The sequence below is a fragment of the Musa acuminata genome, chromosome BXJ1-4 (assembly GCF_036884655.1).
Source record: "Musa acuminata AAA Group cultivar baxijiao chromosome BXJ1-4, Cavendish_Baxijiao_AAA, whole genome shotgun sequence".
NCBI lineage: Eukaryota > Viridiplantae > Streptophyta > Magnoliopsida > Zingiberales > Musaceae > Musa > Musa acuminata.
Window position 1 is genome coordinate 23,289,498 of NC_088330.1, and position 19,388 is coordinate 23,308,885.

The following is a 19,388-nucleotide window of genomic DNA, read 5'->3' on the forward strand; positions in this document are numbered from 1 at the left end:
ATCCAACTCTCCAGCTGCTTCGATCATACCTCTGCATGATCAAGTCCCTCCCATGGAACTCACTAGTACTTGCATTCGAACTTTTCCCTTGGTGGAACCCAGCCCCCATATGCTGATGACCAAGGTTTTCATCCGATGCAAAATTCGATGCACGCATAGAAGACCCGCCTCTGCGGTACCATGGCCTTCACTCCTTGAATCCATAGCCCTTCTTGCCATCGTGTTGTTCACCGGAGTGGAGCTTCCAGTAGCTCCCGATCATACCTCCATATGATCTAGTCCCTCCCGGGACTATGTCGTGTGTATCGTATTGCCACGAACTGTTCCACCACGATCCGCTGCACCATGTCGCCTCCTGGTGACATCTCCATTGCATTCTGATCTTTGTGGAATAAACTCGAATTGTGAACCCTCCATGTGTGGCCTCTGCCAATACATCGCAGGGTCTCTTCCACCTTCGATTTTGTTCGCTCCTTTGGCAATCGACCTTCATCCACCCACTCTTGGGTCACACCAAGATGAAGCACCGCTCTAGGATAGTCCATCGCCTAGTAGCTCCCGAAGTCCACCGACTTCACTGTAATTTGTGCACCATTGTTTGGATCTTGGGCTTCTGCCCCTACCAGCACAATCTTCGCTGCGTACCGCTTCCTTCATGGCAACTTGAATGGCAACACTGTGGCATATTCTTCAAGAGTACCCGCCTCTACGTCCTCTTGCCCCATGCTAAGGCCTTCTGAACCCAACTTCGCCTCCGTAAATTGAGTCGCCTTAGTTCCTCTATCAAATGCTCCTCCGAGATAAAGGTGCATGTGCCTAGAAGCTCCCTTCGTCTTTGGCACCATGCAAGATGAGTCCGCTCCGTTAGAATGAAGGACCCATGAAACAACATAATCCTACTCTTACCTCTGCAAGAGTTCATGTCCTTGACCTTTGTCTAAGGAAAGCATTGTGCCTCTGCTCCACGTTCCAACTTCTATGTTGGCTCCCTTCATGCGGCTTGGGTACTTCGCCAAGTTACACCCAAGTTGCTCCGCTCCTCATTTTTGCATTGAGTCGATGGTGGCCCTCGCGCCCACTATTCCACGGGTCAGCCCTCCCTTGAGTCTAATCTCCACATCGACTCCAAGTGTGCCTTCATTTAAGTTGCTTTGGGTCGCTCCCCCACTTGATCTCGCAATGCATCCACCAATGCATTCTCTCAAGCGAGATCATGTGACGACTCCTCGCTGCTTGCTCAGTCCATCGAGCTTTGTGGAGTTGTTGTTTGTTGAGGTACTCCTCCTCAACATGTGAGGTCCGTCTCACATGATTCTCCCTCTAGAGAGCCGGGACTTATCCCTCTTGGATAACTGTCCCATTGGAGCAACATCTCTCTTCGTTTCGGAGACCACCATCTCCTTGGACTACTCCGATCTGCTAAACAAACTGTGCATTGATCTGCCTCCTGCAAACACACTTGCTAGATTGCGACTCCACGTCAATATAGCCCCCGCTGCACCACTCAAGGCCTAGCAACATGTTGAACTCGTTGCACACTTTAGCCTCCTACGGACGTATCCTTCACATGCCGAAGAGAAAGTTTCAATGCTCCATGGCACTGAGTTTCGATCGCCTTGGGATGGCCACGAACATTCCATCGTCCGCATACAAGCCCATGCATGAGTACCAAATTCTTCGAGTTAGCAATTCCCCTCACCTCTGTGAGTTTTGCAGAACTCTTTTGGTCATTGAGCAACTCATTCCACCTTGGATGGTCTCAGCCTTTACCAAGCTCCTCGCTTGCCTTGAGCACCATCAAGTATAGTTATCAACGTTGAGCCGTAGCTCAAACTCAGCCATCCCAACCTTTGTGTGCTCCACATTCTTCCAAGCTTGCCTGTTCTCGTGGTGCCTCTTGCGCGAAGGGTTGGCCATTCCTTTGAATGCCAATGTTAGATGCCCGCTCCTCCGAGCGACTCCTTTTCCCTATATCTCCATGCCCGTTTTCCCCCAAACGGTCGCGCGTGTGCTGATTGCCCTCAACGCAGCCCCGCTAGGTCCCCCACGTTTGCATGCTAAGTGTTTCTATGAGTGCTTGTCCGACTCTGATACCATCTGTCACGGACTTAGCTGGTTTTGCCTAAGTCGTGCGGCACCCTTACGTATCCGTCCGCAAAGGTCAGCCTTCCCAAAGCCTCACATTGTCCCTTAGGACCAACAAAAGAGAGAACGGGTTAGAGAGAACACCTCAATCGGGATCCACAAGCAAACATCTCCGAAAAATACTTCATAGACAATGCAAATTACAAACAGGCTTTACAAGCTCTGAACAGTGGCACAACAAAGGGTAAAATGGTCCATTACAGATCGAAAATCTCTCGCACGTGTCCACATGACACAACCTTTATTTACAAGCTTAAAGAGGCCACCAACCCAACTAAAATGGGACTATTAAGCCTTCGGCTGCCCCTCTACATGCTATACAAGGCATGAACATGCCAAAAGACACGGACATACATAAGCATTACATCGAACATCATGTTTCGAAATTTGTCCGTGACAGTACGCTAAGTGCTTTTTCATAGTGTAATAACGTCCAATAAGTTTGTCGATCGCTATCACTTTCTCACAAGAGTTGCGGGTAAGGTGTATAGAGGTAGGGTCGACGAGGTTTGTGAAAGCCGCGATGGTCCTCGCATGAGGACTACGAGCAGCAAAGCCAAAAACGAAAAATTATTGCTATGGTTTAGAGTCGAAGAAGGGTTTAAGACTAGTGAATTTGTTTCGAGGAGGAGATGGTGACGATGTAAGGTAGAGGTAGTAATGAGTTCTACAATAGTAGAGGTAAATAAAAGTAGGGATAAAATAATCTTTTCATAGGTCAAGAGTATTAAAATTTTTTAAAATTAAATGATTTTTTCGATGAGTCACCGTGTGTATATATATATATATATATATATATATATATGATGACGATGATGATGATTATTATTATTATTAAAAATAAATTCGCTTGAAAAGTTTTAGTATTTAATAAGGATGCATTTATTAGGTTTGAATTAAAGAGTAAATACAACTATTCAAGTATCTGTATTTTTATTTTTTTGAAACTGTATTTGAAATAGATATTAACGTACAATATTATTTAATAATTGAAAATAGAATCGATTGAGGGTCCGATTCAATGGTTTTCCGGTCCGGTTTAATTGCTGTGCATACGACAACAGAGCCTCGACGTCTCTCCGCCATTCCCTCCCTTCCCCTCTATCGGAACCTATACAGCCGGGCGTGTCCCCTCGCCACCCATGCTTTGCGTGCAACCCTTTTGAATCTTTCAAGCCTCTCGAGAGGAGGAGGAGGAGGAGGAGGAGGAAGAAGAAGAAGAAGAAGAAGAAGAAGAACAAGAATAAGATCCAACTCTCTCAGGAGAAGAGCAAGAGGAGGGACGTCAGATGGGGGCAGATCCACCGTCGCAGACGACGGCATCTCGAGGAAGGGCCGCCGACGTGTGCATATGGTTCGTGTCGATCCTCTTCTTCCTCCTCCTCCTCGCCGGCGGAGCCATGCTGGTCCTCTACATGGTCCTTCCTGAGACGAGCACCACCATGTGGTTCCCGGCCGCCGGCATGATCCTGGTCGGCATCCCCTGGGCCTTCTGGATCATGACTTGCTTCTACAGGTTCATGTCGTGGAGGGCGCCTCACGACGACGCATCCCCGGCCGCCGCCTCGGCCCCTCCCACCACCAACAAGTAGGAGCTACGTCGCTGGCATCATCTCATGGGAGCCAAGTGCGCCGTCCGCTGTCTCCGTAACTCCATGCTCTCATGCAGTAATATGGTGTAAGAGCTGCCTGTCATTGCTGTTGCTAAACCTAATGAATGGAGGGGGCTTCTGATATAGTGTTGTGATAGCATCAATACTTCCATCTTTCTACCATCTCATATGCAGCAACCATTGAAATGAACAGACCATCTAATTCATCCTAATTAGGTCATAAAAAATTCCTCTACTTTGATTTTTTATATCTCTCCTCTCAACATATTCATGCCGTTTTAAATATTTCTCTTATTTATCTCTTATAACATTCTCATATTACTTATAATTTCTTTCAATTTAATGCATTATTGGGTTTATAATTATCTTCTTCTTTTTTAGTCCAAGGGACATACTTTTCTACCTTAACTTTCCTATTGTTATTTTAGTTGGATGTTTTTTGGTCCATATATCTTAATTACATATTTGATTCTTCCTCTACCATTCCTTCAATTTTAAATCAAATTCCATTTTGATTAAGATAATGCATCTTATATCTAACTTAGATTGGTGTCTGCTAAATTAGTATTCTTAAAACAAAGATGATCACTAGCATCATGTTTAAAAGTGGGTATTTATAGATTAAAATATCACATAAATGGCTCAAAGTGGTAAAGAAAATGGTTCATCCTCACTCACCTCCATCAGTCTTCAGGTTAAAGTAGTACGAAATTTTTATTTTTCTTTTCTCCGTAATGAATCAATCGATACTAATTTGATTATAAATTTTTTTTAGATGCACTCTCTAATATAGTTTTTGTAAAGACTAACTATGATAAGATACACAAATTTCTTAATTTTGAGATAAATTCTTTATCGGCCGAGCTACGACTTTCGAGCTATATCTACTCGCGATAGTCTAGTCTCCTCCTGACTATCTTATAGAAGCTAGAATGCTAAAAAATGATTGGGCAATCACTAATACCATCCAAGATATTCATGGAGTACTGCAGCAATTGAATTTATAAGATAACTCATATTTTTCGTGACACTTGATCATTGCATAGAGTGGATTGAATCTATAACCTAAAAATTAAAGTTTTTGGGTTAAATTATTATTGGATTTGATACATATTAACTGATCAAGTTTGATTCAAACTCATAGATATTTGATTTTTTAACATGGTATCAAAGTTAAGCAGATAAAATTTGTATACACATGCAACTCATTCTTTCATAGGTTAACTTTGTTCCTTTCCAATCTTCATCTTATACATTAATATTCTTTAACATATCTCTTTATTCATGTATGGCTCAATCATCTCCTCCTTTTTCGTAAGATATATCAAGTTTAGCTTTCTTTCTTAATCTTTTTTTCTCATTCATTTTTTTCGAACTTTGATATTGAAATTGATGAGTTCGAATCAAACTAACGAGGGTTAACATATCCGAGAAGCTGATGTCTTATAAATTGTGAATTAAACCAGTATATATATAGCTCGATTCTTTTATAACTTAACAAGATGAGACTAAAACATTATTATTTTAGTCCTCTATTAATCTCCACCTTACACATGAATGTTTTCTAATAATTCTGTCTTTGGTGCGATACTAAACTTCAAAAGAAGTTGACTGAATTCCATATTAAATTTTATAATTATTCTTATAGATTATAAATTATAGAAACATATGTTTCCAAGTTGAGAATATGTTTCCTAAGTAAACAGTTGTAAGTTTTATGTGTAATTGAATCTCCTGACATGATAATTACTGGAGAGCTTCTTGATCCGACATGGATCCTCATGATGAACACAGCCTCTGATCTGTCCTGGTTTTGTTTGTTCAATCATGATCAGATTTTGTTCGTGCTATCAGGTCTTTCTCCATTAAACCGGCACAGAAATGTGGTGGCCATCAGGTCTTCCACCACTTTTGAGGAAGATGCATCCTTCATTTGAATCCGTAGATAAAATAGGCTCGTCTTGGATTTCCACCACCTGCTTGCGAAGAAAATGACGTGCGGCATCGAAGGGGAAGGGGAAGGGGAAGGGGAAGGGGACCGATGCTACGGATGGGGATGCGAGGCAGGTCGAAGACTGCTGCAGCGTCAAGGTGGTGGGCGGGGCGGGGCGTGCCGGCGCCTACAATTGAAGATGTTGGGCAATCCAACAATTCTGTGGCCGTAAGGTGAGCACTCAACAAGCTCATGATTGCTCCGTGGACTGCCAGTTTCATCGTCCTCTTTCGACTGCTGCTAGTCAACATTATCTTTTTTATTGATAATATCTAAAAGAATAATCCCAGTGCGAACAAAAAAAAAAAAATCTATCATAAAGACATGAATCTCTTATCAACTAAAAATAAATTTATTTTTTTCTCAAAATGATCATCATCAATGAAAAGATCTCATATCGTTTTATGAGTAAAGTGATAATCAAACTTAACATCACAACATATATATAAATGAGTGAGAGATCGTCAACATTATTATTGGATCTCCGACACACACGTAAGTGTAAGGAAGAATATCATGATCTAGGTTTGATGAACTAACTGTCATATCAATTTCATTTGATTTAAATTATTAATTAAAATATTTAAATTAAAATTAATAATAATATATTTATCAAATTTTTATATATAAGTTAATCTTAGTATTATTTATTTTTGATGTGAGACTAATTATGTGTATTACAAAGACGAAGAGCAATCTCGTGCTCAGTGGACTCTTTCTTTGCCACCGTCCCCGTCTTCTACTGCGGTGGACTCTTTGCCACAGCCCACTCGACCACTGTTTATAAGTGGAATCCCGCAAAAGTGATGATTTGACTGGAGAAACCGGACAGCCTGGAAACTGCTGTGGAGTTATCGAGACACAAGCTTCAACTGTTTCCAGGATCTATAATGATGTGAACTGTGATCCTCAGGTTAGTCTCAACCCATCCCCGCGTGTGAATTTCTGATCTACTGATCACAAGCAGCAGTAATAGCTCGTTGATAGAATCCAAAGCATGCCTCCCACACTTTTAATTTTACTTTGTGAAACGTTTGGGCCACGGCGCTCGCCATTGGACCTCGGTTTGATGATGATGATGACAGAATAAATCTCAGACCAACATGGACAGTTTCTCTCTTCCCTTTCTCCCAAAGCGTCACATATGGGAGGAGAATAATAGCAGAAACTACTGTTTCTGCGCAGGTGGAAGAGAAGGTGTCTCTCTCCTCTGCTCTTTCTTGGTTTCGTTTCTGGTTTTCCGATGAGAGTAGCGGTGCAAGGTGCCACCTTTATGGCCTGGCGTTCTGTTAAGGGGAGAAAGGAGCCGCCTTTGGCTATCATTTGACCTCTGCTCCGGTGCGTGATTGAGAAGAGGGGAGAAAGGAGCCAGCCATGCCGGATGGGGTGGCCACGCAGGTGGACTGCGGCTCCAAGCTTTTCCTCGCGCTTCCGGACGACGTGCTGGCGCTCGTCTCCGCCTACCTTCGCCCCCTCGACCTTTGCGCCTTAGCCCTCTGCTGCCGCGGCCTCCGAGCCGCCGTCGCCTCCTCCGAGAAGGCTTGGCTGGCCCAGTGCCGCCGCCTCGGCCCGCCGGCCCACGCCTTGCCTCTCTGGCGCGAGGGCGTGCGCTCTTACCGTGCCCTCTGCCGCTTCCTCGCCGCCGTCGCGCCCCTCCTCGGGGTGTGGGTCCACCAGAACCCCGAGCTCGGCAACGTGGTCTCCGTCCTCTGGGGCTTCCTCTCCGTCGTCGGCGTCCGCATCATTCCACAGGAGCTGGGGCCGCTGGGCCTTGACGCCGGTCCTCTGCTGTGGGCACCGGTGTTCGAGATCCTTGCCGACGCCGATGGAGCGCCCTCCTGCTTCTTTCTCCATGGCCGCGGCGATCACGGCGAGGACTGCCTCTACCCCGGCTCTGTCCAATCCATCGACCCCTCCTGCAACATCCTCCTTCTCGAGGTCGACGTCCGTCACAAAGATCCCGCCCTTCCACCGGGCACCCTTCATTTGCCCTGCTCCCAGATCTTCTCGGCCGTTTCTGATCGCAAAGATCCAACCTTGGGGAGGAAACTTCGTTGGTCGGATTCTTCCAACACCATCTCAAGTCCCTCGGCGGCACCTCCATCCCCTCCTTCTATCCCATTTAGCCGGCTGCCCTTCAGCGACCGCCGTCGACTTCTGGATCAGGTGGCCGGGAGAGTCCGCCTCGAGATCCCCTTGGATCTTGCCACTGCTCCTCTTTTCGATCGGTCTCCTCCATGCGACGACGCCAAGCTGTTGGCCCGTCGATGGTCCGAACTCGTTAACATGCACAAGCAGATCAGCGGAGGACGCATCGATCGGAAAGCGGCCGAACTGGCACCAGGCTTGATCGAGCATGCAGCCACCACTAATGGGGATGTGATTAGCCATCACCAGATCACCGTCTCCGGCAAAAGAAAGGCCCTTGTCTCTGTGGCGGCGTACCTGAGAGATGGATTCAAACAATTCATGAGCAGGTCGAATTCTTCCAAGGTAGCTGGGTTGATATCAAGAAACGGGAATTCTTGGGCGAGCGCCCAGAAGAAGCATGCGCAGCTCCACCAGTTCTTGATGTCCGGCGATGCCGTCGGACTAAGCTTAAGAGCGACGCACATGAGGCTGACCGCGTACAGGGCGTGGCCCGACATGCATGACAACTGGTTTGCTCTCTACAAGCTCCCAATGCAGGTCCCATCTGCCTGCCACGAGCACGCCGGTCTGTGGGCTGGCACCTTTGGCTGGCCTCCGGGGCAGCCTTCCGAAGACAAGCCTGGGAAGGCCTTGTTCTTCTTGTTGCTGTCGTACGAAGAGGTTGAGGGGCGCCCTCTTTTGATCGCGACCAAGATATTGGAAGGAACCCACTATGTCCTCCACCCCAATGGTTCTGCAATGTTCATTGCAAAGCTTGACGAGACATCGTCGGATGCATTCCCATGGGAGACGGACAGCGCACCTCTTCAAGTGGAAGTCGAGCAAAGCTACAGCGGGGAGGGCATTGCGAGTGGCTATGGATTTCGGTATCCTGGCTCTAAGCCTGGCTCTTTGTTTGTTCTCCAGAATGGGCTACTTGCATTTGTTTGGAAAGAGTCCAGATCTGTGTTGACACTGCAAAGGATAGACTTGCAAGAGCTTCTGAAGAGAGGAGAAAGAGTGCCAATGCTGCCTCCAGTTGCCAACTTCTCCTATCTCACCAAGTCCTACTCCAATGTGTTTGCAGGAATTCTGAGCAATTCCAATTGTTCATATTGACCAAGGTATGTTTGGTCCTCCTGATACAAATCTTATGCAACTTGTTGGTATTACATGTTATCTTGTTAGCTCAGATTTAAGCTTGGCAGCGTCATGATGTAATCTTTAGCTTCTTACTAAGTTGATTCAAGTTGCATTCACTTCTTAGATTGTGTAAGCATATCGTATTGTTTAAATGATGGCATGAAGTGATTATGCTGCCTAGTTACCCTCTCGTTCTTGTTAATTAGACTGTGTATGAATACTCCGTGAAAATTATTTTTTCCCCTTTTAATGCATTTTGTCAACTTATGTGATATTTGATCCATTTGCAATTAAGTAGCAGCTTATCATAACATCAGCTTTGTGCTTGATTATTTTTTTCACTATTATGCATGGATCTTCAAACTATAAATTTCATGTAATCTTGAATGATGTCTCAAATTTGTGATAGTTCTACATCATTAGGCGCATTACGAGTACAATTCCCTTCACTATAAAATAGAAATACTTATCTTTGTTGTTGAAAGAGGATCAAGAGGAGTGTGAAAGAGTCTAGGCGTACAGGTACTCAACCAAGTTATACATGCAGGTCTAAATCTTCTAAATTTAGTACACATGTTAGTATTAATACTTTGATGGTCTAAATTTGAGATCTTATATAAAAGAGATATGCTGCCAAGTGAGAAAAAATTGCTTGATTGTGTTGTTGAATGAAGGATAACAAGTCATGAAATCACAAAGATGTGGTGCATTGTGCATCGATATAGAAAGAGAAATACTGACACCGTGAAAGAGGCCTAATTTAGTACCAGACTGCATCATCAGAGAAAAATATAAAGGAAAAATAGGCTAAGGGAGTTGTTACCAAGCAACTTTATTGCAAGATGGTGCTCGGGTCAAAAAAATAGTGCTTATGACAAGTATGGGTAGAAAGATTAATGAATCAAACAAAATCATTATCGTTAAAGGGTGAGAGAATTCTTGTATGCACTATTAGTTTGAGAGTGAGAGAAATAATTCACAAATGCACATATCATGGAATTCCTTTCTTCAGAATTTCTTTAAGTATGTTCAGCTCAACTAATACATCAGAAACATTTTGGTGCTGACATTGCAGTCAAGTCTTTATTATTTGCAACAGAGTTTGACGATCAGGCTACCCTTAGGATCTTCCACTACCCCTACCCTAGCTAATCCATCTAACAGCTTGAACCTTTGAGATTAGTAGTAATCTAACTCATCATTTTGTCTTGGTAATGGATCATTGTTCGAGGATTTATAGAACACTGGGTTTTATGATTGTAGAGTGAACTCGATGTCAGAAACTAAACTATTATTTGGTGGTTTTAGGTGACTGATTGCGAGGAGGCACTCAAGCTTCCTACGATTCTCAGGTAATGTTTAGGTGTGATAGAAGGATTCTCAAACTCCACAAGCTCCCAGGTGGATTCGACCGCACAGGCTCGGAAGATTGTGCAAATCACCCAGGCAACTTTACATGTTTTGCTTGCTGCTCAGTTGTAGCAGGTTGACATCATGGGGCTACGGGTTGAGGTCAACACTAGGTTAGAACAGTTGAAGTGGTTTGGTTCTTCCACTTCTTGTTGAGGTTTAGATTCATCAGACAGAGAAGAATCTATTAGGCACTGTTCGATTCATTAGGGCATTCCAGAATCTGGCATCAACGTTAGGTTAGAACAGTTGAAGTGGTTTGGTTCTTCCACTACTAGTCGAGGTTTGGATTCATCAGACAGAAGAATCCATTAGGTTGTGTTGGATTCGTTAGGGCATTGGAATCTGGCAAGAATGTGGATAGTTAGATGTGGATTAGTGATGCCTGATGGAGCATTATTTTGCATCAATCGTCGGTCACTGGAAGCGGCAGGAGTTCATCACCGTTCAGTAAGAGAATGAGACCATCACATACACAGAGCTTCCTACATATGTCGAGGTTGTTAACAGATCACGTAAGACTGTGAGAATTATTGAGGAGCATCAGAAACATAGAGACCAGAGAAATTAGAGTTGATCCTGATCGTGCCATCTCGCAATGTCTCGAAGAGCGTATTTACGGCCCTTTGAGAAGGAAGGCCAAGCAGTGGCAGCAGCACCGAAGGTATCGATAATCTTTCGGCTGGTTGTTTGATGGGACAATTTATTTGCTACTGCAGACACCAACCAGGGTACGAGAAGTTTTTCTTTTTAATTTATCATTATCATTATTGTTTTTGTGATGAGGTCCAGCGACTGCATCAGGTCAGGGTTGATTATTTTTCTGCGGCATCGAACTACTTGCTTGATCCTATTTATACACTTCTTTCATTGTTTGCACTCAAGTTTCATTGAGATGCTGTCTTGTTAACGGGGTTACACAATGGATAATTCTTTATGGACAATTGGGGTATCCAAGAATGTTTCTTTTTTATATTTTGAGTTTTCGAGATTTTGATGTTATAACATGAATTGATCTTGGTTTATCACTAGACAAATTGTCAAAACATTTTGTCTATTAATTTAGATTTTGATGCTAAACTGTGTGAATTTGTAAAATCATTTCAAATCCAGTGAAATAATCACGATTTTATTTATTAACTTGGATTGAAATATTATTTATTAACACACGAATGTATATATACATACATATACATATATATACATATATACATATACATATATATATATATATATACATATATACATGTATATATATATATATATATGTATATATATACATGTATATATTTATATATATATACATTTATATATGTATATATATATATACATATACACATATATATATATATATACATATACATATATACATATATATACATATATATATATACACATATACATATATATATACACATATATATATATATATGTATATATGTATATATATGTATATGTATATATGTATATATATGTATATATGTATATGTATATATACATATGTATGTATATGTATATATATATATATATGTATATGTATATATATATATATATATATATATATATATATATATATATATATATATATATATATATATATATATATATATATATATATATATATATATATATATATATATATATATATATATATATATATATATATATATATATATATATATATATATATATATATATATATATATATATATATATGAATTCAATTATTTTATCATAAGGTTAAAAAAGCTAGTTAAATTAATGGATCATTTTTTTTAATTAGTTTTTTCCTCTTCAATCTCTTTATCTAATAAATGAGGTTATGAATTTTGCTTATTCCATAAATTGAACAGTAGACACATGAAATATGGCTTCAAACATGAGATCATTAACCTTTTTCTATATCTTTTGAGTCGAAGAAATCAGACGTATAATCCTAATTCAATCAAATACTATTTTATTATATTAAATTAAGTATAAGATAACGATGCACTAATAAAGCATTATATACACATTTCTTCTTTCTTAAGGAAAGAAGAAAAATTAGATTAAGTCAACTTAATTGAAGAAAAAAATATTTTCCTACATTAAGTTTGATAATAATTTATTCGATTTGAATCCGAACCCGATCTAATTTAGAATTCCTTTTCTTTTTATTTGGGCCACCCAACACACTACCAGCCCTGATGGGGGGGCCAACCCACCAGCCCAGCTGTTATCCTGTTCTCGCTGTTATCCTCGTAGCCATGGTGATTTGTATGAAGACTACTTCATGGATCGGCAACAAATCAATCGCAGGGTCTCTGTGCAATAAATTTGTGGGGTTGTCAAAGGAGGACTGCTTCCGAGAAGAAAGCAACCGAGACGAAAGAGATGGAAGGCTTCGAGGCCGGCGGCGCGCGGAGCAGACAAAGTAGCCGATGTGCCGCCCGTCACACCCCATCTCGACACGATTCGACACGGTGGAGGTGGCGGAGGCAGAATGACGGCTTGTCGCATGACACGGAGTCCCACTCCCCATCGGCGCACAACACCCTCCGCCCCCTCGCCACCCAAAGCCCACGTGAACACGCCCCGTCCCTATGCGCTCCCTGTCCCTCTTCCTCTGCAGACCGGCGCCGAGACCTCGTGGCCGAAACTGGTGCACACAGCTAATGCATGCCAAGTGTTTGATGGAATGCAGAAACGGGGATGGAGAGAGTTAGACGGCGCTCTTTCATCACCAAAAGGTTTTACGTCAGCCGTATGGCGACGGGTGGTGCCCAGCAGTCGCGACGACTTCAATCTGGATCACGTGAACGGGATCCCGAGTTGTCGCTGTTGCGGAAGAGGGCCGACACTGCACCACCTCGCCGTGGAGGCTACCCACGGAAAGCGGCTGTTGATAATGCCCGGAATTGTGGTTGGGGGAATCAAAGACCGTGTTGTGACTCGGAGGTGGCATGTTATGAATTTTCTGTCCAATTAGTGGCCTAAAGGGTTACATGCAAAAGATGCATACACAGAACCCGAAGAGAACCCAAAGGTTGCTCATACAAAATGCCACAGAAAGCTCAAAAGTCCGACGAGGCCAATTTGTTGTCAGATGAAACAAAGGACATTGGATTTTATGAGCTCCTGTTGTCACCATGTACACAATCTTGGATTGGGCACTCGGGACTGATGTAACATAGTCCAGCCTTTCTGATAAAAAGGAAGGTAGTGTAGACAGAAGCTGTGAGTTTGGAGCTCAGAGAAGAATGGGGTGGCAGCATCAGAAAAGCCCAACTCCTGCCAGATTTTTTGTTGGCAGACTGCAAGATTGAGTGAGAGACCACCATAACCAGCCATGGCCAAGGGCTCCACCACCCACACCCTGTTCTTATCACCACCCAACTGTATACGGCAGCAGCCCGACCTGCTTCTGACTTCAAAAAGACCTCACATCACCTGTTCTTCACTTGTTTGCTACTTCATATCCATCTGAGCACTTAAACTCGGTAGATGGTTGTTCTGCTATCATCTTAGATTTCTTTAGACGAGACATACATACACATAATATGATCTGTGATATACAAATATGTGTTCTCAAATTTGGATTTTACCAAACATGAATTATGTGTGAACAATTACGTCAGAGACGATGTGAGTCGTGTCGTTTTCCAGAGATGCGACTATATTGGTTTCGGAATCGATCGAGATTTGGTCCACATTATTATTTTAGGTGTATCTTAGAAAATAACTTTTAATTTTTCTCTGTATAATATGGCCATCATATCAAGATAAGGCTGTCGAAGAGGTAAAGTTCGGCAAGGGAGTATGTGTGCCTTGAGAAGATTGCAGTAGTCGGAAGGCATGCATGGGGTAGATTGGGACACTGCATGGGAATAACAACAAACACCTTGGGGGCCGCCTCCTGAGACTTCTTGTACTGGCCGATAAACTCGAGTCCGCACCACTTGTTCTTTTATGTTGCTAAGTCCAAACCTCGCATCATAATAATTATTTCTTGAGAGACCTAAACGTGATATACTGTCTCCTCCACAATCAATTTTGTTGCCTTCCATGTTTTGGACGTGTCTGAGACAAGAGGATATTTATGGGCAGGCCCTGGCCAATTGGAGATATATATATATATATATATATATATATATATATATATATATATATATATATATATATATATATATATATATATATATATATATATATATATATATCTTGAAAAGTGTTCTTATTTTTAGAATTTTCTAATGATGTCATTTTCTTCCTAATACTTGTAATACTCTTGATTTATTATTGATTTCCACCTTTTTTTTTTTTTCTCTTTTTCTATTGATTGGTCTGAGTGAACTGGTCCAGTTAAAATGATTTTACATTGTGTTTTCGACAATACAAGAAAAGCACTATAACGTAATACAAAGATATTAAATTATAATATAATATTTTTTTTAATATTATATCATTATAATATTTTTTTAATAATATTAAAAAATATATTGTAACATAGCATAAAAATAGTTATATAATTTTTTTATTATTACTAAAAGTATTATAAATATATCAACTCCAAAAGAGAGAAAAAAGACGTATGTGGATGACTATGATATTCCAAGTATTATGCAAGAAGGAATATTCTAAAAATATGGGGCAATTTTTGAAAAAGCTAGAAAAGATGAGTTTTTTCTGGAACTCATGTTATATATAATAGATATCACTTTACAAGATGTGTATTTATAATAAAAAAATTACTTACTTATTTGCGATATGGAAAATATAATTGACTAACTTCACTGTTTGAAGTATTAATTTTTTTCTTTAATATATTTAATTAATTAATAATCATGCAATAAACCTATTCTTATTTTGATCTTACAATAACAAGAAAAGATTGTTCTTTTCTCTAGTAGAAGCATTTCATAAGTTCTTCTCTTGAGGATATTATAAGTTACAACCATTTCTTCCTACACATACATATACAAGAGAGAAAAAATTATTTACTATTCCTAATTGTTTAATTCATAAGTTGCTTCTTTTAGGAAAAAGTTTACATTGCCACTGAACACTTAAAGTAGAATGAGATAAAGCTAGCAATAGGGTTTTCATTTCTTCATCCCATCCGATCATTATGAGTCCAATAAATATGCTATAAGATTTAAGGCAAAACCTAGTAAATTATCAATCCATAATTGATTTTAGGCTCACTCTAGTTGAGCATCTAGTGAAAACAATCTATAAGTTGCTGCATGACAAACAACATTACTCTTAATAGAAAATATATATAGCATAAAATCAAATTATTGTTTATTATATATATATATATATATATATATATATATTTTTTTTTTTTATGATAAAGGATACACATGACTCTACTCATGATTATGGTATTTTTCAATCAAATGGATAGGATATCCATTCAATAGGAAGAATATTCTCTCAATAAAATAAGATAATTAAAAAAATTATGTATATATCTTTCATTTAAATAATCTAAATATCATGAGATATATTTGGATCTATAAGTTTACCGGGGTTGGATACATATTCAATTAGAATATGTTGTGGTTTCTTTACCACTAATATCAGCAATGTTACTATACCATGAATTACATATAAATTTTAGTTGACTTTTCACATCCTTTGAAAGCCATAGCTATCATGAACAGATGGCTACAAAATTTATCCATTGTCTTACTACAATAATTCATCGATTGATCTTTTAATTTAGAATGACTCGAACTGTTTATCTAATTTAAAATTTTTTTGGTGATAAAAAAGGTGTACACCCAAAAGAACAGAATTTGAGTTAAAGGGACTCTAATCCTTCATCTCAATTTTGTGTTAACATGTTATAGAAATATTCTAATAATTAGGCGTTGTATGTGTACCCTTCGCCCTCCTAAGGCTATCACTGGTGGCGTTTGCCCTTTCTCCAAACCCAAACTATGCTCCATACCCTTTCTATCCCTTCCTTTGTCCATATCCTGCCTCGCACCCCTTACAAATACCTCATCTTGACGCCACATCCTTGTTGTCTCTCTCCTGCCCTCCCTCCAATCACGCACCCAGAAACTACATTCTGCTGTCTCCTCCTCCTCATGGACTGCAATCCCACCTCCATCCTCCTGCGCACTCCCTTGGACCTCAACAAGGAGCGAGACGCAGGCGCCGGCGGCGTCGTCTTCAACTCTTCGGTCCTCGGGAACCAAGCCAGCATACCCAAGGCATTCATCTGGCCGCAGTGCCACAGACCCGCCACCATCGACGATCTCGACGCCCCGGTGGTGGACCTCGGCGGCTTTCTCCGCGGCGACGAAGCGTCGACGGCGCGCGCGGTGGAGTACGTCAGGGCCGCCTGCTCCACCCACGGCTTCTTCCAGGTCGCCAACCACGGCGTCGACGCGTCGCTGGCCCGAGAGGCGATGGACTGCGTTGACGGGTTCTTTAAGCTCCCTCTCTGTCACAAGCTACGCGCCCGGCGGAAGCCCGGTAGCGTGTGGGGCTACACCGGGGCGCACGCCGACCGCTTCTCCTCCGAGCTGCCATGGAAGGAGACCCTCTCCTTTGGCTACCACGAGGCCGGCGGCGGCGACCGCGTCGTCGTCGACTACTTCGCTTCCATCTTAGGCCCTGATTTCGATAGGACGGGGTAAGCCATCGCACCATCTTACGATAAGCACGAATCGGCGAAATCCACTGGCATTGCCGCTGAAGCTTTCTTGTACACCAGGCTGGTTCTCCAGAGGTACTGCGAGGCGATGAAGAAGCTTTCGCTGGTGATCATGGAGCTCCTGGCAATAAGCTTAGGAGTGGAAAGAAGCCACTACAGAGACTTCTTCGAGGACAGTTGCTCAATAATGAGATGCAACTACTATCCTCCATGTCAGGAGCCGGAGCTGACGCTCGGCACCGGCCCGCACTGCGACCCCACCTCGCTGACCATCCTTCAACAGGACCAGGTGGAGGGCCTCGAGGTCTTCTCCGCCAACAAGTGGCGGTCGGTCCGGCCGATTCGCGACGCTTTGGTGATCAACATTGGTGACACCTTCATGGTACGTAACCTGCTGCCTCTCTTTCTTTCTATAGACAAGACTAATAGTAGTGGAGACGCCAAAGGGCAAACACCATGGAGTAACAGTGCAGAGTTGCTGGTCGCTGTCTCCTCTTCTTTACTGTTTGCTTGATTTCGGTAGGACCAGATGGAAACATTAGCATCAAATAATTAAGCCAGGATTAAGCTCAAAAAAAAGAAAAGAAAAAAAAAGACACATACATACATACATCATCAACTACACCAATGCTTGTCTTAGGTTTCACAGGATTGAGTATGTGCTAGACGACAGGGTTCGATGTGCAGCGCTCAAAATGATGTGGGTGCGTCCCCGAGAGGGACAGCTGCTTATGTATTTTACGTACCCGTTTTATATGTGCTATGCTATAAAACGTGTTTGGCCCAATTTTACTACGAGTGCACTCAGATGCATATATCCATTTCTAAGTGATTGAAGCGTCCGACTCCAAAACACTATCGAACAGGACGTGTGTTTTGTATTTAATATCTAATGTCTCAGATATTGTACACTAAAATTCGATCTTTGCAAGTTGGTGTACCTATTCAAAGTTTGCTTTTAGATTTTATAGGAAGCTTCCAAAGAAATTAAAGGGAAAAGAGAGAGAGAGAGAGAGAGAGAGAGAGAGAGAGAAACAAGGAAGAACCTGAATGTTCTATTGCGATGATGAAGAATGGCTCCCATGTCTAATTATTGTATGCCCCCCCGTCTTTGTTCTGCAACATAGGCGTTGTCCAATGGAAGGTACAAAAGCTGCCTGCACCGGGCTGTGGTGAACAGGCATCGGGAACGGAAGTCGCTGGCTTTCTTCGTGTGCCCCAGGGAGGACCGCACCATCCGGCCACCGCCGGGGGACCTCGGCGGCGCGCGGCTGTACCCGGACTTCACGTGGGCGGAGTTCATGCAGTTCACGCAGCGCCACTACCGGTCTGACACGAGGACACTCCACAGCTTCACCAATTGGCTCTCCTCCTCTAACTCCCTCCGCCAGTCCACCTAGAGGTGCAGATCCGGAGGTCACCTGATGCTCTCCGTTCATGTCTTTTCTTTCTTCGTGTACAGCGCATGACAGCAGCGGTAAAGACGAGGGTGATGAACTCATGATTGCATGCAGCACTCATTCTGCATCACTTATGTATGGAGAGCTAGATATGATTGGTCGCTTCATAGTGTTTTATGCTTCTGTGTTACAAGTTGAGTTACGCAACTGGATCTGAGGAGGTAAATGCCAAGCCCAGATAAGATCCAAGAGCTCCTCTCGCGAGCTTGTTGTCATGTGCGGGTAGAGAGAGCGAGAGAGAGAGAGAGAGGCGTTGTCATTGTTAGGGCAGAAGCGACCAACGCGTGCAGTTCGAGGAGGAGATCCAGTATCTCACAAGCGACGACCTATCAAACTCCGAGGTGGGCCACGGAGAGGAACACGATTGTACCAAATATTTGATGAGATGTTGTATTGGCCAACATGCTCCAAAGTCCAAAGTCTTTTTCTGCGCAGGCTGGAACGAGCAAGGGAGGAAGAAGCTGATGCCGTAAGCCTTGGACGCAACCGGGAGAGGCCAGCCATTGGCCTCTCGGCTCCTTTGCCCTTGTCATGCATGCCTTGTATTTTTACCTTGGTTTTGCTGCCTCTTCTTCTTCTTCTTCTTCTTCTTCTTCTTCTTCTTCTGGTGGCCTCACCAATTCACCTTTGGCTTGTCAACAACACATCACATGAAGTCGATAAAAACCTTATACAATGATGCTAAGTGCATATTTGTAGTGATTGCCCACAGAATCCTTCTTGCCTTCAATTATAAAGTGGACTTTACTACAAGAATATCAGTTTACTTGTTGACTGATCACCCTCACATCACGCATCCATGACCATATTCTAAGAGGATATCAATATTTTTATAGAGTGCA

At 42.3% G+C, this 19,388-nt stretch overlaps 2 protein-coding genes across 3 annotated transcripts; both read left to right on the forward strand.

Annotated features, from left to right (window-relative positions):
* The first annotated feature begins 6,819 nt into the window (after nucleotides 1-6,819).
* LOC135650443 (F-box protein At5g39450-like) lies at nucleotides 6,820-11,407 on the forward strand. Of its 2 annotated transcripts, XR_010501529.1 has the most exons (3): nucleotides 6,820-9,005; nucleotides 10,333-11,165; nucleotides 11,239-11,407. XR_010501529.1 is itself a non-coding variant. In XM_065169778.1 (2 exons), the coding sequence occupies exon 1, from the start codon at nucleotides 7,126-7,128 to the stop codon at nucleotides 8,998-9,000; it is 1,875 nt and encodes a 624-aa protein (XP_065025850.1). In that variant the 5' UTR covers nucleotides 6,820-7,125; the 3' UTR covers nucleotides 9,001-9,005; nucleotides 10,333-11,407. The 2 variants fall into 2 exon arrangements, 1 of the variants encoding a protein (XP_065025850.1); XM_065169778.1 differs by having other exon boundaries at nucleotides 10,333-11,407.
* Nucleotides 11,408-16,390: 4,983 nt separating this feature from the next.
* LOC103981807 (gibberellin 20 oxidase 2-like) lies at nucleotides 16,391-18,688 on the forward strand. The gene is made up of 3 exons (XM_009398549.3): nucleotides 16,391-17,065; nucleotides 17,147-17,468; nucleotides 18,214-18,688. Exons 1-3 carry the CDS (start codon nucleotides 16,515-16,517, stop codon nucleotides 18,484-18,486), a joined length of 1,146 nt encoding a protein of 381 aa, XP_009396824.2. The 5' UTR covers nucleotides 16,391-16,514; the 3' UTR covers nucleotides 18,487-18,688.
* Nucleotides 18,689-19,388: the final 700 nt, after the last annotated feature.